Raw genomic sequence first — 25,388 nt, forward strand, 5'->3', positions numbered from 1 at the left:
TATTGAGATTGAGATTCAAGGTTTGTGATTGTTTTTGTATGATAAATGAGGCTTTTTTAGCTTTTATCCTTTTCTGATGTTGAAGTCTATGGTTTTTCTGTTTATGAGTCACTGAGTGGCGATGAAACAGTGTGTGTGTTCCTCCTTCATCGATGCTCCACTTCCCTAATGTGTTCAGTGGATTTTAAAGTGGCAGTGAGGCCAGATGGGTACTCCTGGCTAACAGTCAGCAGTCAGTCACCCTCTGTGACTTCTGGGCAAGAAGATCCTCAATGCTCACGTGTACTGGCCTCAGTCTAGTGAGGGGAAGGATGTTAATGTGTCAAGGGAACATGGAATGTGGAGGAGGAGGAGGAGGAGGTGGTGGGATGGAGTCAGCTGATGATGAGATGTAATCTCAGAATCAGCAATTAAATCAATTTCTGAAGCTCATATGCTGTAGCTCTCATATACAGTTACTACAAATATTAATTATTGTTATTGTGGTTTTTGGTTAATTTTCTCTCTTTGAGTCTCTTTTTTCTCCTTGACCATTCTTCTAACAAGCGTTTGCTGCAAATCACTAATTCAGGGAGGCCGCAGATATTGATTGTAGAAGTGTTAACTGTATTTATTGGCACAATTTATTTATTTAGGTTTTACATTTGGCTTTAATATAGTTTATGGTCGTGTATTTTTTTATTGGTTCCAAGTGGAAAAAAAATTGTTATTAGTGGTGTTTTAGGTTCATTTTCCCTCTTGTTATTGTTTTAAATGTACTTCTCTGTACATTCCACCACGGCCAGCGTGAACCTGACGGTCCATACAAGAGTGTGTGTGACAGACCTGCAGCGATAATGACAGATGTTCGGCCCCGTCACTACCTGTCCTCATCACCGGGCTTCAGCGCGTCTCGGGGCCACGTCTGAGGTCACTTCAGCTGAGCTGTCACCGCTCATGCCTTGCTTTCTGACGGCACTGGCCCCCCATCATCGCCTGTCCCATCCTATCCCAGTCTATCCTCCTCCACCTCCTCTCACCAAAACATCCCTGCGCCATCACAAGCTTTGACCTACTTTGTTGCCCCTCCTTTTCTTTCTTCTCCTGTACTGCAAAGCTCACCTGACTCTCTTCTCTGTCCACATTTTTAATTCCCTGCAGTATTAATGCCTGCTCATGCAGCACTTTCACCGGCCATTAGATATATCATTGTCCCTTATGCTGCGCAACTCTGTATCACAAGAAATCTCATCTTTGTGTCACCTGACTCGCCTTGCTCACCAACCTTGACCTTCACATGAGTATACCGTCCTCTAAATCATCCCCACGTCTCTGGATAACCTCTGCCTTTATCACTGCATGTCCTGTCCTGTCCGTCCTGTTCCAGCCAATGTCCTGTCCTTGTAAAACCAGCACTGTGGCTTGTTGTTGTTGAAGCGTGTGTTCTTGTTGCTCGCTCCTTCATCGAGCTTCCCAGAATGTGGTCCGGTGGTTGTGGTGTCCGTGACCAAAGGGGACACATCCGTCATCATGGACAACCGCTGCTTCCTTGCATCCAGCTGTGACGGACGAGGACACAGACACAAACAGAGAGCCATGCAGAGGACATGTGACGTGTTGTGTGTTTGTAATGCTGTGCTGTCATCATGGTACTGTTCAATTTGGAATTGTAAAGTCCTGGGTCAGGCTTGTGTTTTTCGACTGAGAAACGGTATCTTCACTTGGTAGGCGGAACGTGTGCTGTGCTCTATTGCCACATAGTGTGGTGTTGTACCAGTGGAATGACAACGAACGATGCAAGAGAATAGACAGTGTTGACGAAACACCGATCACAAAGGCCCAATCGGAAAAGCTCAATCGGCTGACTTTCGTGGAACCACCCTTATCGTACCACACCCTTTTACTCTGGTAATCCAAGGGAAGGGTGCCAAAGAATGGAACGTTTGGTTTGGCTGGTTATTTCGGTACTATTCCTGATGGAAATGCAAAGAAAACATACCATACTATACTGAACCTATACCTGGAGTTTGGGACTTGCAGCAGTTGTGGAAAGTGACTTTAACCCCCCTGAAGAATTTATTATTATTTATTAAAGTTTATTAAAAAAAATTATTAAATAAAAATAATAATAATAAATAATAATAATAATAATAATGATTAAAAATAATAATAATAGCGGTCTCTACATGACGTATGTCTTTCGGTGTCCCTCACCCCCACCCCATGCTACTCAGTTGCTAGAAGCATATTATATCTCATCAAACTGATCGGTTTTAGAAACTTCTCTTGAGGCTTATTGGTGTTTTCAGCCGTATAGCCATTATAGCTCATTTTCACCATTGTGCTTTTTCCTTGCCTCTGTCTGTCTTGACATAAAATAAATCACCTCCTGTGTGCAGCAGGGAAAATGTAGGGATTCAAAACACCATTATACTGAGACATAGAGTCCCATGGAGTATTGGCTTGAATGTAAGAGTAATTATTTCATATTTAAAAGTATCCCCCAAGAAATATGCTATGGCAGTGAAGTTTTAAGAGTATTATCCATTCATCCATCCATCCATCCATCAGGAGACAGCTTCAGCTGACATTGGGAAATAAGCTGTTTTCAGACATGCACTGAAGTTTGGAACATTTTCCAGAACTTTTCTTACCAACTCCTTAGGTAAATTTGCAGAAAACGTCCAAGTGAGAACACATCAAGAACAGCTTGTGAAGGTGTGAAAGCGTCTGACCCAGACAATCTCCCACTGGGTTTGTTATACATTATATGAATGGCAAGCTCAGGAATATACAGTATGTGGACACAGTTAATGTACAAAAAACGAGTTTTTACTTTTGATGCCAAAGCTGAACTTGAATTTTTAACAACATTTCATGCAACTTCAAAACAGATGCCTTTACTATGTATTTCTCTGAAGCAAATGTTTAAGGCCCACATTTGTAAAATTCTCCAATATTTAAATATGTTTGAACAAATATTTAATTGCAGATAAAGTACTTGGCTGTTGTTCGTGTTGTGCCGGGTGTAGTGTCTGAGTCTGCACATTTTGTCTGTATTATTTCTTTTTTTTTTATTTCCTAAAGTATTTACACTGTGTGAGATGTAATTGAATTGTGAGTGAGGATTTGAGGCAGTGTTTGTACAACAGCAGGCTCTTTCCCCAGGCATTTTGGAAACAGCCACACAGATTAGTTTGTAGACAATTAAGTGTTTACATTTTTTTTCCCCAAAAAAGGGATTTTTCACCATGTTCCTACTTTGTAAATCATCTAAGCAGTATGACTATTATTCTAATCCTCTGGCCTGAGGCCCGTGAATCATCCGGTGCAGACTACAGTCAGTTAGTGGGTCATGATAGTGACCCTTTTAATGACATGCACTCGCTGTTTCAAATAGTGTTGTTTTCTGTCTGACTTGTAGCATCCTGACACCTCTGCTTTACCTTAAGGACCCTTCAGTGAGGCCTCCCACCTTCTTCTGAACTACTTTTGTCCAATTACACTCACTTTTCGCCTCTATTTCTGTTCCAGATATTCTGTCGAGGGCTTTTTGGACAAAAACAAGGACCTGCTTTTCCAAGATTTCAAGCGTCTTATGTACAACAGGTGCTGAATACATTCACAAAATTTTAATCATGTTGTTCTTGACAGTTCAGTAACTGGGTTAAGAGGAAATAAGAGTTTTTACCCCTCCCTCTCACTAGCCCAGTTAACAGCATGCTTTCCATCTCTCTCTTTTTCTCTCCTAGTTCCAACCCAGTGCTGAAGGAGATGTGGCCAGATGGTCAGCTGAGCATCACCGAGGTCACTAAGCGACCTCTGACTGCCGCCACCCTCTTCAAGAACTCCATTGTGGCCTTGGTGGATAAACTGGCCTGCAAGGTCAGTGGTTTCAGTTTATGATTGACTTCCTTTAACTTTTTATTTAACCTCAGAGGGGAAGCTGCAGATGTCGTTTGGCAATTTTTAGATCAACTACAGCTGTTCTATCAGTTGATTCTGTCAGTGTAAGAGCTGTGAAGTTGAGAAAAAATGTTTAGGTAGGCCTATAGTCGGTTTCAAGGTAGGTAGGTAGGTATTAAATAATAAGTTATAACTTAAGTTATAAGTTAACTTATAACTTAAGTTATAAGTTTTTCTTATTCTTCATTCATTTGCTACAATGACATTTAGTCATAATCTATCTCAAACTACAGAAAACACATAAGAAAATGTTCAGCTTAGCAATGGCTGAGGCTAATCAACATTGATTTACACTAGTCGAGGCAGTGAAAAGCACTGAGTTTAGCTCCTTTTTCTGATACAACAGTTAGCATCCAGCTATTGGTGCTTAACTGCCACTTTTGGCTATTTTTTTCTTACAAATTCAATTTATATACTGTATATAAATACATTAAACACAATACACAAACACTTAAATACATTCACATAAGGGAATTACAAGTCACTGAAGAACATTATCATACATGAATTTTGAGCTAATCCGTTGTGGTAGCTAGCTGTATCAAACTTAGCTAGGGGCTCACATTAAGGTTGAGTTTTTCTTATATCATGATTCAGATTTAATTACTGTTAAGATACTGACATAATATGCTCATTTGCTCCAATGACATTTAATAAAAGACTACAATATCTATTGTGCACAATTTGGTTTGCAGTTACTATTTTGACTTTGTAGTTTAGTTTTGCTCTTTTACCAACAAGATCCTTAATCTGAACCCCTCAAAAAGGTTACGTAAAACAAAAACATGTTTCTTATAAGCTGATTTGTCTGAGTCATAGTCTATTCTGAGGTCTCTGCGACGTTTTGTTACCTTGCATGATAAAGTGATGGCGTGTTGCAGCTGTCCTGAAGAAACATGCACATGTGGCCATGTGCCGGTTATTGGTGTCAGACAGTTTTTGTAGGTTGCTTGTCCTCATCCTGTCTGACTGTGTGGAGTCTGGAGAGAAGGAGGAGGTGGTGGGAGACCACAGCATGTGCTGCTGCTGCTCCTCACCTCTCTTGGCCTCATCTCACTGGCTGAAGTCTGACATTTCCTGCTGTTATTTTGGGATGGCCTGCTGTCAGGCTGTTGTATTATCTTGTCCTTGTGTGGCTCAGGAGAAATGAAAGGAAACCATTTTTTCTTTTATTATTTGTTTGTTGAATATTCTTAAATAGATAAAATTTGTCTTGTTTTAAGAAAAATAATCTGCCAATGGGGGAACTACAACTATCTTGTAAATCTACAACCACTTACAGATTGTTATGGGTCTTAAAAGGATGGAAAAGAAAAACTAGACAAAACTGACCAAAATGTATTTAAATTGTACTTAAAACAAGCAAAGAAATTCTGTTATGTCAGAAATCTGTCTTCCTAACTTATCTGATCGAGCTGAATTTAAGAATTTATACCATATAATTTCTTGTATTTGCACAAACACAACAATCTGTGATAGTGAATTTTATTTCTATATTCCACATTTTAATACACACCAGTAGTACCAGGAGTTGTTGTTATTTCATGCAAAGCATTGTTTTAACTTATTATTGGCTTGCGAAGATTATATTTTCTTTTTAGGACGAAAAATAAAAACAGTTTCCCAGAAATTCAGCTTATTTTACTTTCTTGAAAATCCTGATTGTATCAGTTTTCACATTTTCATCTTTCCAACATCCTATCCAGTGATTTTGACCAGTATCTGACCGATACTAAGTGTCTAATCAGCTCATCCCTAGTTTTAATTATTAAAAGTCAGTTTAATAACTGAATAATTGTCCTAAATGCTAAATTATTTTGCTTTTCTCTTCTTCCGTCTTCCAGGAGCCTTACTATGTGCGCTGCATAAAGCCCAACGAGATGAAGTCACCGGTGTTATTTGACGATGCTCGCTGCCAGCACCAGGTGGCGTACCTCGGCCTGCTGGAGAACGTGAGGGTGCGCAGGGCGGGCTTCGCCTACAGGCAGCCTTACGCTCGCTTCCTGCAGCGGTAAGAAACAAAATTTCCTCAGGATTTCAGCTCTGTCTTCATTCTCCTCTATAGATCCTTTACAATTATAAGGAAGTATATGGAATCCTCATAGAAATCCATAAGTCATATCTTCAAATTAGGGATATTTAAGGAATTATGAATAAGGTATACAAGGAAGTTCTTTTTGACCCAATAGAACTTTTCACAAGTGATCACTCAACAAATTTCATTTGACAATGAAGAACTGTTACACACGATCCTCTCTGTTAACCGTAGGAAACAGAAAGTTCAAACTAGATGCTGTTCACTGATTTTTAAAGAGAATTTACATAATAAAGTGAAACTAGACTGTCTTAATACACAAATGCAGAAAAACGTATCTTTCTGAGAGCACTCCAGGTATTGAGATGGCATAATTTGTGGAAATAATCTATTAAAAAGACCATGAAGAAAATTTGGATTTCATTAAAAAAAAAGTGCTGTAATGCAAATAACCATAACCAATAAATTGATTTCAAAGTTGTAAACTGACAAGTAGTAATTTTATGATATCGTTTATCCCTGTAGATTAAACCAAAGATATTGAATAGCACTGTTTTGTTCATAAAATATGACTTATTTCCCAGGTATAAAATGACATGCGAGTACACCTGGCCAAACCACCTGATGGCCTCCGACAGGGAAGCGGTGGAGGCCATCGTCACCCAGCATGGTTTCCAGGACGACGTGGCGTACGGGCACACCAAGCTGTTTGTCCGAACACCACGCTCTCTTTTCACCCTGGAACAGGAGAGAGCTACACTCATCCCCATCCTGGTGCTCTTCCTGCAAAAGGTAATTTGCTGTCATTTTTAAACCCTTGCTCATAATATAATGGGTATGTATCGATGTGAGAGACAGAATTAATCGTCACAGAGACTTAATTTGACTTCACGTGGAGCTGGAATCTTGTGATCACAGTTAATCATCCACAACATTATCTCCTCCACTTTCAAACGTTAGGCTCCTGGGTTTTAAAACGGAGGTGGCAGTTTGCCCCACAGCCTCATGAATATGTGGCTCCTGGTAATGACTCACTGAAATTCATCTGCCAGCATGAATCCTAATTTCCTCTAACAATAATTGGGAGAATTAATGAGATCCAGAGTATAGTTACATTAAAGTCAATTACTTTGCTTGCTCAGTGAGAAATCCTTCTCCTCTCTCCTTTCCCTGACCTACTTTGATGACTGTGCAGAGTCTGATTCTATAACTGAAGCGTAAGTTTGTCTCCAACTCAGCGGGACATCGTCCTGCTCTTTAATGCGTCCCTCTTTTTCTCAAAACTCTAAGGTTTGGCGTGGTGCTTTAGCTCGGATGAGGTGTCAGAGGATGAGGGCCATCTACACCATCATGAGCTGCTATAAACGCTACAAGGTCAAGGCTCACTTCTGGGAGGTGGTGCAGAGGTTCGCTAATGTGCGAACTATGGCCGACTACGGAAAGAGTGTCGAGTGGCCGACCCCGCCTGCAGCTCTGTCCCAGTTTCACAACAATACTGTCATGCTGCATCGCAGGTCAGACCCTACAAAACAAAACTCCAACACCATAAATCACTCAAAGAACGAAGTGTACAGAAGATTAAAAAGACATAAAAGCTCACGCAAGGCAATAAAATAAATAAATGTCAACAACTTAATGTGTAGATACTTGATACTTAAATAAAGGTTTGACGTTTTGTATGTTTTAGACCATAAAAAAGACAGAGTTAGCTTTATTGACAACAGTCTGAGCATGTGATAGCATTCTAGCTCATGCAAACAGCGCTACATGTGCATCTACAGCACAGCAGCTGAACAAAACAAACAAACTTAACAAGTTAGAGATCTTTAATGTTATGAGAAATGTAATAAAAAGTAAAAAAAAACAAAAAACTAAAAGTTAAAACAGTGTGTTTTAACTGTGGTGGGACAAATTACAACATGGCTACTGTGTTTTCAAACTTCAGCTAGCACGGACTTAGCTTACACTAGTCTCTGTAGCACACCAAGAAATAGTATGCATTACTGTGTTTCTTTACTAAAATAAATAATAATAACAACAACGACTCTTGCTATGCTCTGCTTTAAGCTAAGCTAACAATTTCCTGGTTGTAGCTTCATATTTATTACACAGACATAAAAGAGCTGTTGATTCTCTCATCAGTCACAGCAAGAAAGTATTTATACAGTGCTTCACAAATGTATGTCATGCAACTGTAGCAGGAATTAATCTTTTGGTGGTGTTATGTGTTTTATCGAGATTGTGTTGTGACTCTGCAGATAAAGTCTGTTTTTGTAGCTCTGTACTGTACAGCATCTTTTGATGTATTATTTCACCCACGCAGCACACTCTTTGGTTCTCGTCCCTTGTTGTCAGGTGGTGGGCAAGGCAGATCGTAAAGAAAATCCCTCCGTCTGACATGGCCGAGGTTCGGGCCAAGGTGGCGGCTCTGGCGGCTCTGAGTGGAGAGAGGAAAGACTGGGGGGTCAGTCGAGCCTGGGAGAGGGACTACCTGGCCAACGTAAGAGATGAGGCCTGGGTTGCAGTGTGGTTTTTAATGCAGTTTTACTTTATTAAGTCGTTCAGGCTTTATTTTCTAATTGATGTGTGATTTTTATTTACTTTACACCAGCTTTTCTTTGTTAAAAAGCACTACTTTTGATGAATCGATTATTAATCAATTACTAAATGATTAATCGGAATTAATTAATGGATTTATTGTTTTTTCATCATCTGAATCATGTTAGTTTGTGGACAAAACAACATCCTTGTTTCAAGGTTTGGGAAACACAGATTAACATTTTCTGACATTTTATGGACCAAATAATAATTGAGAAAATAATCGACAGATGATCGTTAGTTGGAGGTCTAAAAACAAGATCTTTGAGGGTGTTGTTGTCAGATTTGTTGTTTTAAGATTTGAAAAACAAAATGTATCTCAAAATCAATAGTCATTAGCTGATGTACATTTAACATGGTGTTATTAATCATTTTGGTGCAAAATTGTCTTATTTCTCTTCCACATATTTATTACTACTTTATACCTGGGACATTTTCTGTGGTCAGTGTCACACTCCACACCGTCATATGCTTTCACCTTCCTTTGTCCAGTGGACTGGACTCACCCTGCCTCCTGGTGGGACTTTCACAGTGAACAGGACTTTAGTGACCCCGCAGCATAAGAAAATCATCCATTGACATGGTGAATGTATGCGGCGCATGTGACGGGACTCGCAGTAAACAGCATGAAAGGAAAGGAGGATGGTGCTGGTGAACACAGGCTTTTTTTTTTATGAACTCCACAGTGGGCTCATTTACCAGCTAATCTGGGGTTATTTGGTGGCCCGGAGGCTTGAGCGGTGCCTTCAGGGGACTGTGAGCATGACCGCCACACGATCCTGAGTCACTCTCCTCGTTACTCAGTCACATGATCTGTGACTTGCCTGGCCTCCTTCTGGGCTTCAATTTTCACGTGATTTTTGTTAATTCTGCAAAGACCTATAGATAAGTCTGTGTGACGCAGCACATAGACGGCATGGATTGGATTTATGTGGCTGTTTAACATCACTTGACGCACAGGAAGGAAGGATAGAGCAGCGTGTGAATTAAGACAGTTGTTTGTGTCGTGTATTTATAGAAATAATCAGTTTTAACAGATGTTGTTGTGTTTTTTACCACGAGACTTGAACAACTGACTTGAAGGAAGAGAGTTTTGTATCGTATCAAGTCTTTATCCACACTGAAGTGGCGTTTTCTGGCTAACACCAGAAAGGTCTGGAAAAGGCTGTGACCATGAGGCGAACGCAGCCTTCACATTGTTTAAACCCTGTTAAACACAGCATTGCATCAGGAAACGTCATCGTCCAAATGCCCAAAAACAACTCTGAACTCTGTAGTACATATGCCAGGCCTGTATGTGGTGCTGTAATGCCGCAAACAGACCAAACAATCTCCCGAGGAGGACGATAATAATGAAGAAAAAGACAGTGACAGCCAGAGCGTGACAGAGGTGGAACTATGACATCATTGACTAGTGAACAAGTTGACTACACAAGAAAAAATACTAAAATCTTAATTTCTGTACAGAGGAAATGTCAACACGATAAAATAAAACTTCCGTGGATTCACCTAGACTTATTTTCATGTGGACAACCCCTGCAAAAGTCGGACATTGTGCAACAGGATGTTTACGTCTGAATGTTTATAGAAGAAATAAATATGACGGTACAGGTGACAAAGTGTCGAGTGACACTAGTTTAGTCCATCTCTGCTGCTCGACACGTTTACAAAAAAATGCAGTTTTGCTCCAGCTGTCCAGCCGGGTCACACTGTGTCCTCAGTTTACATACATGAATGCAAAATAGCTCTGAGGAGAAACTGCCAGAGAAGATTTAAGACGTTATTATCATGACACGGTTTTAAATTTCCTTCTTAGCCGACCGTGACTGTATTTCTCATCAGGCAGTTTAGCTCCAGTATCATCCACTCTGCTCCCTCGTGTCAAACACCGTGTCTGATAACAGCAGCTCCAGGCCCCGAGCTTTGATCTTCCACGTAGGGAATTACAGCGATAAAAAAAGAGTCTGAGGGAGGTCACGGAGAGTTTTACGACTAATGACGATTCGCCCTCCCACACCGTCTGAACTGTCATGCGATAATGTGTGTCTTTCATGTCCGCAGGTACGAGACTGCCCTCAGACCAGCTCCAGCTTCATCCGAGTGTCCAAGGAGCTGAGGAACAGGGACGAGTACGGTCAGGTCCTCTTCTCCAGCTTCTGCAGGAAGGTACAGCACATGGGAAAAGAACAATGACACAGAAAATATCTGCTCTGTACCCACAAGGAGTTTCTTCCCTATTGTTGGGATGTTTTTCTCACTTGCTGTTTTTTTTTTTTGCCCCGGTCCATCCCTTCGCACTTGTACAAGCTCGTCTTTCAAGATTTCATGTACCAGCAGTGAATATAACCCTCTCAGAGAGTAATAAGAAAAAGAAAAAAAATCAAAGGATTAATCATGAAAGAAACTATGAATTTAAGTATGAATTAATCTCTAAACTTATCTTAACCTTTAAGATTCATCCTGGTTTCCATCGACTGCAGCCGAAGCCCTTTTAAGGATTACTTCACCTCCTGATGAACCTTCTCTTATAATCTCCCTGGAGATAATAATGACCATATTCTCTCTATCAGGGATTTTGCAGTGCGAGACTCCCTCTACATTCTGGGCGAAGCTTTAGATTTAAAACATCTAAAGAAATGTGGGCTTTGATAACGGGAATAAAAGAGCCAACAGTGACAGAAACACCAGAGCGCTTGTCTCGCCTCTGTTGTTCATGTGTGTTTGCGGCTCCATGCGGAATTTGAACCCAGATGTTTCCACAAGCAGCAAACACGGGCTCTATAAATGAAAACAGAAAACAGAACACATACAGTTATACTTATATTATTTTCCTTTTCTCTGCTCTCTCTCAGGTGAACAGATTCAACAGGAGCACAGATCGCGGTGTGCTCGTCACCGACAAGTACGTCTACAAATTAGAGCCGAAGAAACAGTACAAGGTTTTGAAGAAGCTTCCTTTAGACACAGTGAGTACTCGAGTGGGAGAACACACAAAGAAATGTAACACACAAACTGATTTGCTATGCTTGTAGGGACTCAACAGTGATTATATTCACTCTGCACTGCCTCGTTTCTGGAATATTGGTCTTATTTTGTGCCCTAAGAGAAAAATAATCTTGGGAAGCAAGTTTTAGACAAGAAAAATATTCTAATTTTAACAGAATAAATGTCTAACTTTGTCTTTATAAGCTTTAATTACCAGTAAGAAACTAAAACAATGATTTTTGTGTTCACTACTGGTGTGCATAAGTATGTTTTAAATGTATCACAGAATAGTGTCCAAATATAAGACGTTCTGTGGTATACGTTCTTAAATTCAGCTTAAGTAATACCCTGGTTCATCAATATACAAAATTATTCCAACATTTCTAAATCAGATCCATGGATTTTTGTCAACAGGATTCACTAAATTAGCGTGTAGTTTTAGTTACTGTAGGGGATTTAAATGATGATGTTTAATAAAATGAAGAAATATAAAAAAAAAAGATCAAATATTGTTATAGTTATTATGGCTCTTAGAGGCCCAGTGTATGAAATGTTAGTTAAATCATCTTAATTTTGGCAGAAATTGAAGATGAATTAATAAAATTTGTATACGTGTGCACAAATTATTGTATGTCATTATCTCAGAATAAACCCTTTATATTCATGTATATATATATATATATATATACATATATCAGGGTCAGCTCAGCTCTACAGAGATGGCCATTTTTGCCATTTCACTTGCAAGTGAAAGGAGAGACGAGGGATATTCAGCTGCAGCAGTAAATGATGCTGAGTTTTACACACTGTACCTTTAAAGGATTCCTCCAATGATATAAGATATAATAATAATATAATATATAATATAAATAAGACCAATCGAAATAAAACAAAAGCAGAGATGTGTGACTTCCCCTTTCACCAAAAATTACCTTTAAACTACTTTGACGACACGTCGTGAACGGGAAACTGAAAAATATCGTAGTGTGGATGAAACGGCATCAGCATAGCAGCTCCACTTCCTAACAGCTGCTGCTGATGTGGGTCAGACGTGTGCTGTACTTCATCCCAGATGTCCTTTATTTCTCATTTGTCCATTTACTTTGTTTGCACACACTCTCACCATCCATCATCTCTAACACGAGTCTCTGCCGTTTATCAGTAACAGAAGAAACGTACAATGACGTTGTGGTGCGTACATGTATACGTGAGGCTGCAGTGTTGTGTTAACTAGTCTGAAGGTTTTCTGCCATCTGGGGCCAAACTGGCTCTTTTTCTTATGGTCTAATCTAAGAAACTGGATCAGGGTTCTCACGGGGGACTAAAGGAGACTAAAAGTGAAGATGGTAGATGACACTTTTATTTAATCTGATCCTTTTAGGTCATTTCAAATAGCTTTTTCATCCCGATTTTTTTCTTTACTTGATTGAAACAGGACAGTAGGGACTTAATGAGAGAAGTTCAGGAGAAGCTGGAATTATCTTGACCGTTTAGTGAGTCCAGCAGTTTATAATAAAAGCTGTGGCAAATTTACTGTTGATATTTACTGTCATTTTAGAAAACTGTGTCCAGAGAGAGAGAGCTGTAAAACATATGTGCTCTGTGCCTGTTGTGCTATAAGATGGTGGATACAGCCAATGAAGGTTCTTATTAGCTGATGATCCACGATACAAAAAAATACTTTTCACGGAACTCAAGGTGGCCTTATAAATACAGCAAAATAAAACAATCCATTCATTATCCCACGCTTGCGGGTCACGGGTCATTTTCTTTCTTGTGTTTTTGTGTTGAACTCATGAGGTGTATTACAGGGGCCTCAAACTCAAAATGACCTGGAGAGCCAGTGAACTTCTAGGCTGGTCAGGAGGGGGCGAAAAAAGTTCAGTGATTTGAGATTAAAATTATATCGATATATATATGTTATTGATAATTCATCAAAATGTAAAATATCCAGGTTAATATTGCTCACAATTTCAAAGTAAAAGTCTTTGTTTGATATGTCGTTCACAAAAGAGAAAAATAATAAAAAAGAAGTATAAACATGTTCTCCATAACACATGAATGGCCTTTTTCCAAAGCATGCAGCATGGTCAGCGGAGGCTTAACATATTATTGAGCACAATATCACAAAAACATCTTAATTGAATCCTTTTGAAAACTGTCTCAAATGGTCACTTGGATCTGAGAATGAAGGGCTTTAATTTGGGCGCCAAAGGTCAATGTCACAGCGGCCTCTTAAACAACAAGACATTTAACCATCACAATGATTCTGAAGCTGTTAAATTAGGGTAACAATCCTGCAAAGTTCCGCTTTAATAGAAATATATGATGTTTAAGGGACATTGAATGTCTCTTTTCCTTATATTTATGTATCTAAATGATGATTTTTCTCTCATTTCATGTCATTTGTCTTTGCTTTTATGTGTCGCTCCATTCATGAAATTGTCCCTTGCTGTGGCTTGAAGTGCATTGTAGTGCAGTGTTGGAGGGAAGATATTCTAAGACTGACATGTTAAAAGGTTGAAATGTTGCATTAGTGCAGAAAGAAAAGCCAGCAACACCTACTTAATGAAATGAGTCAGCACAGCTGGATGCCAGCGAGGCGGAGAGCGAGAGAGAAAGAGAGAAAGAAATGGCTCAAAAACGCGCCAGAGGGTTAAAAACCATCAGTATGCAGCAGCCGAGCGACTAAAGATAGCTGCTGCCATTAAGCTCTGCCGCTCAGACTGAGCCTTATATGAGTCTTATTCAGGTCAGAATAGTGTGTCCACTCACACTGTCACCAGATTCTTTAGATCGAACGGTCATCTGCTGGTTTACCATGACTTAACACCTCACTGTTTCAGAACCGATTATCTTAAATCCACTGGATTTTTTTTTTTGTCTTTAAAGTGGAACTTGACAAGAACAACAATGCGATAAATGTAACATCTTATCCCACCAACCGGTTTTGAAAGTGCTCACTCTCCCACACCAAAGCCCATAGAGAAAATCTGTGTTTTTAGCTCATTGGAACACTGGAGCTGCTACTTTACTGCTGCCTCGTTTGGTTAGTTTAAGTCACTTAGATAAATGTCATAGTCATATGTATATTTTAACTTGTGGATTAAGGATTCTCATTACTTTTTTACTCAGAAATGAATATAGAAACACTGTGTTTTGCTATTTTAGAGAAAAACCGCTGCGTTTCTCTGTCCACTAAAGGGACAGGTTGAACGAGACTCTGGCCTTGACCGAGCTGGAACATCCTGCACACTTTCGTCCCTGCTGGATTAACCTGTGTGGACTCGGGGCTTAAAGAGGCTTAGATAACTCTGATAACTCCCTTTCTCTTTCTAAAAAATCTCTGCCACTCTTCACTTTGTGTTTCTCCTATTTCGCTCGCACTCCCTCACCTTTCTCCCGTTCACGTTTTCTCAGCCGCATTAAATCCATACGTAATTCCAACTGGGTCACACCTCATGGCTTTCCCCTCACTGCACCTCACGTGCATAATTTCTCTCACCCTACATACCGAGAGCAGATATAATCCGCTGCCTTCATTCATGCATTATTATTGTTTTCATTATATCCAGGAGATACAGTGCTCTACTGTATTAAATTCACCAGTATTATACATTGATGTGATAATCCCTGACATTTTTAAACAAATTAATTTCTGGCACTGCTGTAAGTATGTACCACTGAGTATCTCTTAGCCTACATGCAGCTCCTTTGCATTATATGTTCTCTTATTATACAACGGAGTGGACTGGGGCGGGAGTTTTTTTGTGTCCCCAAACAAATTTACAGAATTTTCTCAACCTAATTAGTTAAGATTTATGTGCAAATGTTTGAAATGACATGCATAAAATCAAGTTTTATTATTTCTATTTAACATCTCTTGGAAATAATGAATTTACTCATTCAAAATTATATTAGCCTTTACAGATATGGTTGTAAATTAGTCGCTACATTGTGCACAAATTTGCTCTTGTCATGATTTATATTATGTTTTGGATCAGGATAGTTTGCCATCTTTAAAAAGTGGTTCCTTTTATAGAAAGCTTGTCCTCAGAACTGTAGAAAACAGGAAAATAAAAGACTACGACGATATAAAAACTGGCTTTTTATATCGTCGTAGCCTTTTATTTTCCTTTTATGTTCCTTTTTTTATTGGAGTGTCAGTGTTTTCATCACTGCTCAGTCAGGCAGAACATGAAGAGTGAACTCAAAAATCAATATCACAATATGAAACATGTTTTTTTTTGTGTAGCATTTTGATAAGACACTTTATGAATCTGAATCACACACTCACATGTTTCTCACCTCAGTTCACAGGACTGAGCGTGACCAGTGGGGTCGACCAGATGGTGGCGCTACACACGTCTACACAGGATGATGTCCTGTTTTGTCTGCAGCGAGGGGAGCTGTGCCCCAACGAGGACCGAGTGGGCGAACTGGTGGGAATGCTGGTCGACTATTTTACACGGTCAGTACCAACAGTTACTACTACTTTATAACACTAAAACAGACAATAATACTATCACCATATTCTCTTTCTGCTTAATCTTAACCTGGTGATGAGGAATTTATCTTTTTACACATCTTTATGTTTCCAAAATGGAAACTGATGTCTGTAAACTGCTCACTCTCCCGCACCAAAGTCCATAGAGAAAATCTGTGTGTTTTTAGCTCACATGGACACATGAGCTGCTGGTCTACTGCTGCCTCATTTTTGCTCAGTTTGAGCCACTTTGGAAAATCAGATTTTAAAGGATTTCAAACAATAAAGACAAAAAGAATACATTTTAAGTTACTTGATTAAGGCAGCAGTGTGCTGTGATCTAAAATCGCTATGGACTTTGGCGCAGACGTGTGAGCAGTTGACAAACTTTAGATGAAGCAACAATCCTATTCTTAAGATATCGTAGACGCAAGCAGACACAGATTTGACACTTTTGTTATGTGGCTATAATCAGTTTTTCCCTGTGTCCCTGCTGGCAGGCATGTTAGCACTAACAGAGATTTTGGTGGGTTCGAGGTGAAGGTTAGCTATCAGTGTTTGTCAGTGCTTTATACAAACACACTTCAAAAAATATCTATCTATCTCTTAGCTATAGCTATCTATCGTAGCTAGATTAGCTAGCCTAGCTATTGAACCTGCTATATACTCACAAAAACGCAAAATAAAAGTAGTGACATGCTTTTAAGTCACAGTTTGAAAGTGGTAACTTTGGTACTAAGGACTGACATTAAACGCTAATACGGAATTTAACACCAACCCTAAAATGTCACAGTCTTTACCACAGTTATAGCTGTGATGACTTGAAAAAGAGACATGAATTACGAGTGCAATCAAAACGGCTGTACCCTTTTTTTTTTTATCTGTGGTGTAATTATGGGTATTTTAACTGGCGTGTCTGGTTAACCACTTTTGGTTAACCCCCTGCTTGCACTGATGACTGAATTTCGTTTTAATAAAATAATTATTATGCAGATTTGATTGAGAATCAAACTCTCCAGTAGCTGATTTTACTGATTAGAACAGAAGAAGCGGAGTTAATTGGTGACATCAGGTGATGAAATGATTGTCTGGTAAGAAAATACGCAGCATCCCTGTGGGTCTTTGTGCCACATGAATAAACAACACAGCATTAGACTCATTGTCGCTGGTCAGAGGCGTTTGGAGAAAAGCAGGTCTATTAATGCAGCATAACAATTGCACAAATCATATTCTTGGCATTTATCACTGTCATAGTTGTCGCCGTCTGCGCCTTTGCTCTGAATAACTGCCGTGAAATGAATCAGTCACGCTGACATTTGGCGCATTTATCACTCTGAACCTGTTGTGTCGCCGCTGTTTATGAATCTGATTCACTTCCGCCCACTTTTAGTCTCTGCCAGACTGGATTTGAATGGGGCACCCTGCAAGTTTTCACACAGAGCAGACTGTTTTGGTTGTGGTGATAATCGATGAGTGTGGGCAAGTTGTCGTAAGTCCAGCCCGCTGAGACGCAGCACTAAGTATTAGTCCTTTAAATCCTCGAAGAGTCACACGCAGTGACGCAGAGAGAGAGAGAGAGAGCGAAAAAAAGGTAAACAAACTTGCATCAGAGCTCATTTTGCGGATTTTCATTGTGTTTCAGCCAAAACACAAAAAAAATGTGCTTTTTTATGCTGTGATAATTAGATAGATATATTTACTTTATCGATCAGACTCCGCAAAGTAAATAAAATAAGAAATTAAATCCAAAATAGACAGAACTATTAGAATAAAATACAGTATAAAAGAACAATTAATGTTGATCAATTTTAGGGTCTTTTCACTTACATGATACAAAACACACAGATCATGTCATAAAGAAATAAACAATTTGTCATTATAGAGAAGTTGAGGAGTTTGTGTTAGTAATAATAATAATACTTTCACGTTTGCATCTGTTTTATCTGCAGGTAGGCATGAAATTAGAAACACTATACAGTTCAGTGACAACTTATAAAGTTTAGAGGCAACAATAAATATGACTGAACATTAAATGAACTATATAAGTAGTAGCTTAAACATTTGTAAATGAAAATAAACTCAAAAAACATAGGTCAATGTAGACATTTTTGCCCTGATTTCAACCACAATTTAAGTGACTTTATTGCGGGGGAATGGAATTCCATTTCCAATTCCTCCTTACTTGATAATAATAATAGCAATAAAAGTCTAAAATCACTTAACATGAGACTTATAAAAGCATGAACCATAAAGTAATAAAAACTAGAGTTTGGTAAAACAATGCATTTTAAAAGCACAATAAGATAGAACCACATTTCTGAGGAAGTTTAGGACTAAGATTTGAATTTTGGTGAAGTTAGGCATTAACTAGTCATGGTTAAGGCAAGGGCCTATGGTTATAATGGATAGAAATCTGAGAATGTGTATTCCAGGTATTACTTATTTTGTGGGGACACTCACATTATGGGGATAAAAAATGTACCCATAATAAAAAAATAATACATATTAGGGTGAAGACATGTTAGGATGAGGGTAGAGTTAAGGTTAAGCTTAGGCCAGTACTAGTTATGGTTAAGGTTATGTCTCCAGGAAATGACTGTAATGTCTAAAGTCTCTAAAGTCATGGAAACCAGACTGTGTGTGTGTTCTTGTATGTAACTTTAAATGTTTTTGTTTTTTTTAGGATCAACACCTGATTTTATGGTTGGGGTTATAATTGGATTTATGTTGAGGGTTAAGTAAGAATGCTGTGTGAGTGTGTGTGTTCCTGTATGTGTGTCTTTGTGAGGACCAAAGACCGTATAAACCATAGGAAGTGAGAACATTTCTGAAAATAAGGACATTTTGTCTGCTCCCCACAACTTTAAAGGGCTTTTTTGGGGTTCAGCCCTGGTTTTAGGGTTAGAATTGTATTTAGGTTAAAGATAAGGCTATGTCTATGAGTGTCCTCAGTAAGAATGCTGTGTGAGAATGTGTGTGTGAGAGCCTGCAGCAGCAGCGGCAGCTGTGCGGCTCTGGCCGGTGTTTGTCGGGCGTCAGAGAAGGAGAGACGACCATCAGGAGCGAGCTTCCGCTCTCCGCCTGTCTTTGTGCCGCCATCTGCGGTGAATGGAGGGCGGAGGGTTGTGGGGGGCGGGGGTTGTGACCTCTACAGAGCTACTCATTAAAAGCAGACTCATGAGACAATGTCAGGGTTGAGCTGTGAAAGTGTGCGAGGAGGAGGAGGAGGAGGAAGACTCAAACACACACTCCTCTTGTGCTTCCTTCTGTCAGGAAGTCAGATCACGGGCGAGTAACACGGGCGTCATTTTAGTTTGTGATGTGAAGTCAGACTGTGGCTCGCGTTGTTGTTGTTGTTGTTGTTGTTGTTGTTTAAATTGAATCACTCTAATTCAAACCTGAGAGAGCTGACGTGGGAGTTTTTACAGATGAGAAGATGTTTGGTGGCAGTGGCACAGTTTGTTCGTTGTACAAAAACTGGGTCAGTGAAGGCAGCACAGGGTAAAATTGAACTTCAAAGACAGAAACACGTCCCTCCTCCATCTTCATCTGTCGCTCGTTCCTGTACATCCTCATGTGTCTGTAGGGCCTGTACACACGGGAATGAGTTCAGGAGAATCTGAAAAAGTTTTTATTCACATGGAAGCAGCTTTCTGGGAGCCCGAAAACACTATTTTTTTGGAAATGGTTCCTTCCCAGGCCACCCTGTTTTCGTGAAAACAACCAAATTATGCAATTTAGGGATTCACCAGTATTGTCGCCGTTTTCTTCTTGTGTTTGGTGTGTTTTTATGGTAGTGTTACAGCGCCACATACAGGCCTGGCATATGTACTACAGCATTTAGTGGAAAACTTTTTTAAGAACAAAAAATAAAAAAAAGATCGTATAGGGACACGTTTGTTTTGATGTGGATAAGACGTGAGTCTGAACTGTTACCATGAATGAAGTGTGTGTGTGTTTGGGAAGGGGGTGGCGGCCTCATGGACCATCTGCTGGGACAGCTGGGGGAGCACAGGCAGGATTTAGGGTAAGATCTGCTTCAACCTCAAAGATTGAGGAGGATTCTTTACTTAAAAGGCAATATGGCGATGCTATGAGTCTGTTTTTAAATATATATTCTTTATATGAGCTGTGATGCTTGATCAAAAAATGTGCAGCTTTTAGTTTGTTGAACAAAGTGAAATATATTTCTTCTCCTGTAAAACATTTAAAGGTCCAGTGTGTCACATTTATAAGGCTTTGTTGGCAAACATTTAAATTGTTTGTGTGAGTGTATAATCACTTTAAATAATTTTATTAAGCTTTATGTGTGTACTTATACATCTATGTATATATACTTACACATGTCCCAGTGTAGACAATTCTGTAGATAATAACAATTAGAATATAACCTCTAATATACAGTAATTCAAATATATTTACAGATGGAGTGGACATTTTAACCTATGTCCACATTGAGGGTCAGACACGTGTATATAATATAAAATCCACAATAAATCAAGCTAAGTAAGATATATTAGTGAATGCATCATATTGATAAAATAAGTCAGTTGGTGTACTTAAAAAAAGAACATAACTGTAGAGGAGAGGTAATGAATTCAAAAATATTTTTCCCATTGAAATCAGCAGCAGAATAATGTGATTTTCATCCGTCTCAGTAGCTAATAATTTGCTGCACTCATCATTAATACTAGATATATAAAGTTTAAAAAAAATACAGATTAAACCCCCTCTGGGTCCGGCTCTGTCTTTTTAGAGACACACAATCACATATTTTTCGTTTTCTCCCCCCCCCGTGTTTCCTCTCTTCTTCTTCCGCAGCAGTTCCTCTACTTCTTTATAAAACCTGCATTAATAGAAATCATCTGGGTCACCCTCAGAAAAAACGACATGATTTCATTAACCTCAAAGCATATGTTAGTGTGGTCTTGTGATGTGGCTTTAATGAACTCCCAAAGGGAAGTGACCACACACACACACACACACAAAAACTTGTTTTTATATCTTAGAGGGGACACATCTTAGCCATAATGCATCACGTACTGTAGCACCTTACCCTAACCTTTACTATCACAACTAAGGGCCTAACCCTAACCCTTAACCTAACCACAATTCAAATCTTAGTCCTAAACTTAACCTGTTCCTCGAGTAGGTTCGGCCTCATCAGGACCAGGTTTTTGGTCTCCACTAGGACTACTGGTCCTGACAAGGTCAATGTTTATGCCAGGAAAAAGGTCCTATGGGGTTGGGTAACCCACACGTATAAACACAGCTACTGATGTGAAAAGAACTTGTTGACTTAGTTGTTCGACCTTGACGGACGTCAACAGTTTGTCAGGTTGTTGTCGGCTGCGGCGAAAATCGTCCGTCTCTGTTCTAGATTCACTTTTTTTTAGGTCGTGAAAGGCGTCATCCTGAGCCTGAAATAGCCTCCTCCGTTTCTCTGCTGCCTCCCCTCTTTTTTCCCTCCCTCTGTGTCTGTCCTCAATGTGTTCATGTCTCTGACAGTCCTGCTGGCTGCAGTGACAGGACAGCAGAGGCTGCTCGACCTCCCGCTCAATTTACCCTCTCACTCTCCATTTATGTCAGTGTTTTTTTTTTTTTTTGCTTTGATGTGGCTGTTGCTTTGGTTTCGATGCATGGCACGGAACCAGAGCCTGTGCACTTTTCATCATATGGATTGTAACTATGGCAACAGCTTTTAACCTGGGGTGGATGTATATAAAGACCTGACCTATTTACTTGTCTGTAAAAGCCGGCTCGGTCGTGTGGTTCACTGGTTTTTCCCCATTAAACCACAGAGCCTGAATCTATCTGTTGATTTTCTGTCTTAATCAAATGGTGCTTTTCCACTATACCGTTCGACTCTACTCGTTTTGGTATGGTTTTCCATTACTATAGTACCTCCTCAACGTGGGCGGAGTCATCATACCACGGCTGCATGAAGCTGCTGTGACGTGACGTTTTATACGCGACACAAGCACACAAAGTAGTGACTTGTAAAGTGGTTGTTTTCAGTGTAACCGAATCATTAGAATCAGTTCATTGAAAAGATTTGTTCACAGAATCGTTCAGTACTTCCCGACACGGTCACTGAACTGTGAATTACGACTGAACTGGTTGTGTTTCGGCTCACGATCAAACTGTGTAATGGAAAATAGCCAAAACAGGCCTCTCTTCATCATATTTCCACCATGGTTCGGTTTGGTATGGTTTTGGAACGGTAAGGCTTGCATACCTGTACTTGGTAGCAGGTGTGGGCTGTGCCCGACATCATACCAGTGTGACAACAGACAACAATGGAGGACGTCCAACAGCTCTTTTTTGATCGATTTGTAGCTGTGCGTCTCAAAAGCTGTCAAGCTTTGCATGAGAACAGCGGTCGCAAAGTAGTCACGTCTTCCTGTTGCCCAATCAGCTGACTGTCGTGGGCGGAGCTACACTGTACTGTACCATAGTAGCCCAAGGGAAGGGTGCCAAAGAATCCCTAACCCTATACAAAAGTGCTTGTTGACTATAAATAGTATTTTGTCATCGTTAGATTGTGTCGGCATCTTATTTGTTGATCTACTTCTGATTAGTTTGTCAGTTGAAAGTTAACAGGATCATCAAGTAACATCAAATCATAGATTAGTTGCTGACAGTCAACCACACTACAGTATACAATCAACAGAACTGTAAATGTGTGTCAGGAGTGGACTATCAAAATAAAGTGTCACCTTAATGTGACCTCATGATACACGAAAAGAACAAACAAACATACAACAGCTATGTATCACAACAGCTCCAACACAACAATAAATTCTACTTTTACTTTCCTGCAAAGTGAGAGAGTCGTTCTTTGTTCGGCGTCGATCTTGACAAAATTAACTTGGGGTCAGACTCGCGTTCCCCTCACACCACGTGAGCCATCAAAGACAGAGAAAAGAGGATGACTCACTCCTGATTTCTGTGGCAGCTTGATTGAAAAATGTTTGTTTTTGTCGAGGTTCAACGAGGACACACACACACAAGCAGAGATCTAAATAAATAAAAAGCTCTTAAATCTAAAGAGTGAGGAGGATGGTGGTAAAGGAAGAGGGCAGGCAAATGTTTATTGCTAATTAAATGATCATTAGCATTAGAAACAGGATGTAAATATATATGTATACATATGTATGTATGTATATATATGTATGTATATATACATATATATATATATATATATTTGACTTGACAGTAACAAGAGCATGTGACTTTCGTGTTTACTTGAACTGCTGAGATGCTTCATGTGTCCATTTGACAAAAGCTCCATTCAGACAGGATTAATATTACAAGAGGAAGTGGGTCATAAAATACTGTGGTGTTTTAGCCACTGGCAAATTACACGGACGGTTTCACTAATAGTCAACGATACAAACCATGTGACCTTCATTACAAGTGAGCTCAGTATTAAAGTGTTCTGGTAACTACTGTGTCTGACTTTTCCCTCACCACTTGAAGCTATAACACGTTTAAAGTAACGACAAACATGTGAATAGAATTTAAAAATAACAGGCATGTATTCCCTTTGGAGGCATACTGTATATGCTGCCAATAAATTCTTTCATAATCCATGAAACTTTTGATGATTTTCTCAATTAATCGGGTGGTTTGATCCACAAAATGTCAGAAAAAGTTGAAAAATGTCCCAAATCTCGAAATAATGATTACAAATATTATGCTATTATGCTAAAGCTATTCTTTTTCAGCGTTCACAGGCAGGTGAAATGCTGACCTCTGACACAGTTTGAATGTAAATACGATGAGGGAGCAGCAGAGGTGAAGTGGAGAATTTAACCGTGTGATGACACAGGTGGGAAAGACGGTGAACACTCGCATCATATTTTTCTCATGAGCTCATTCCCACACGTTCACATCAAAGACGTGGCCTCTGGCAGAGCGGGAGTTCTTTATAAAGACTGTATCCTCACTGTGCCTCCCACTCGCTCGCTGGTTCAATCCGCTCGAGCGGCATCACACACAGCCTCGTGGAAATTACGCTGAGCGATTCAGCTACTGACCTCGAGCACTGCGGCGGCATCAAAAGGCCTCTTTGTGGATTCAAAACGTCGCACATGTGCTGCCTGTAAATTGACCACAGAGTGCGACAAATGGATTCCTCCGCCACAGAGTGACACTTGTGTTGAGCACTACACAGCAATTTAACCGTTTAAACAACGGCTTTTATCTTCAGTCGGGCACATGTTTGGCTGCGCTGCCGGAGACAACAAAACACAAACAGCTGACTTGTGGGCTGAATGTTCCTGCTGTCCAACCCTATTACCGGAGGAGAAACGATGGTGGGTGAAACTGCCGGAACCGAAGACGAGGCAGCAATAAACGAGTTCTGTCCACTTACTGCAGTTTGAAAATCACCTGATGTTGAAAGAAAAACCCAGGCTTGGTGATGTTGGACACTAATGCTGTGTTTCCATCATGTTACGGTCCGGTTTGGTTTGGAATGGTAAAGCCCTGTGTCAGGCTTGCGTTTCGGCTGAGAACTGTAGGCAGGGTGTGGACTGTGCAACGTTGCAAGAAACGATGACATTTCCTAATGGAAACGTAAAAAAATATGTACCTGTACAAAACTGAAATACACCACGTTTACATGGATCAGACACGTGATAGCCCTTCATATGATCTGAATGACGATCAGCACAAACCCGCCCTCTCGTTCGGAAGGAAATTTGTTTCCGAATGGGCCGTATCGGCTTTTATTTCCGATTTCTTGTGTCCATGTAAACATAGCTAGTGTCAAAATAAAAGTCAATTTAACTACTTATGTTCACACTTAGTTAAAATGAACTCAAATCCCAATTGTATTTGACACTTTCAGCATTACTTTCACAAGGTATAATATTTATTGCATAGACGAAGACCGAAGATCATCTCTTCTGAGGTGAAACAGGTTCATTCTCTGTGATTATCGTCCAGTTACCATGAAGGACGTGCTGGAAGTCACCCCCATAATTGTCATGTGGATACAAACATCTCTTCCCATTGATAATGGATTTGAGGAGAGGCTTGACTCTCTGTTTGCTTCCATCTGTCACTGATTCACTGTTAAACTTTCTCATTAATGTGTCAGGAGTCTTGAAAATAATTGGTGTTAAGAAAATGATTGATTCCCCCGCTGTTTAACAACGTCACGGTTGGTGACACACGTCGATGATTCAAGCCGTGAGCGTCGGCTTTGCATCTTATTCCACCTCTTATCAAAAGCCTCTCTACGTCTTGCTGCTTTTACAGTATGACTAAGTCTTTCCCAGAATCTCTAGTGGAGACGTTTTCCTGATGACGGTGGTGTTAATTATATCA

At 39.8% G+C, this 25,388-nt stretch overlaps 1 protein-coding gene across 1 annotated transcript in view; it reads left to right on the top strand.

Annotated features, from left to right (window-relative positions):
• The window catches only part of myo1g (myosin IG), a 45,002-nt gene that overhangs the window by 12,894 nt on the left and 6,720 nt on the right, over positions 1–25,388 (top strand). The window contains exons 14-22 of the mRNA XM_058619308.1: positions 3,514–3,588; positions 3,732–3,864; positions 5,790–5,956; positions 6,565–6,772; positions 7,271–7,494; positions 8,336–8,480; positions 10,640–10,744; positions 11,431–11,544; positions 15,877–16,034. Of these exons, the coding sequence (XP_058475291.1) occupies positions 3,514–3,588; positions 3,732–3,864; positions 5,790–5,956; positions 6,565–6,772; positions 7,271–7,494; positions 8,336–8,480; positions 10,640–10,744; positions 11,431–11,544; positions 15,877–16,034 (1,329 nt within the window). The remainder of the gene's footprint in view (positions 1–3,513; positions 3,589–3,731; positions 3,865–5,789; positions 5,957–6,564; positions 6,773–7,270; positions 7,495–8,335; positions 8,481–10,639; positions 10,745–11,430; positions 11,545–15,876; positions 16,035–25,388) is intronic.

Source organism: Solea solea, chromosome 20 (genome assembly GCF_958295425.1).
Source record: "Solea solea chromosome 20, fSolSol10.1, whole genome shotgun sequence".
NCBI lineage: Eukaryota > Metazoa > Chordata > Actinopteri > Pleuronectiformes > Soleidae > Solea > Solea solea.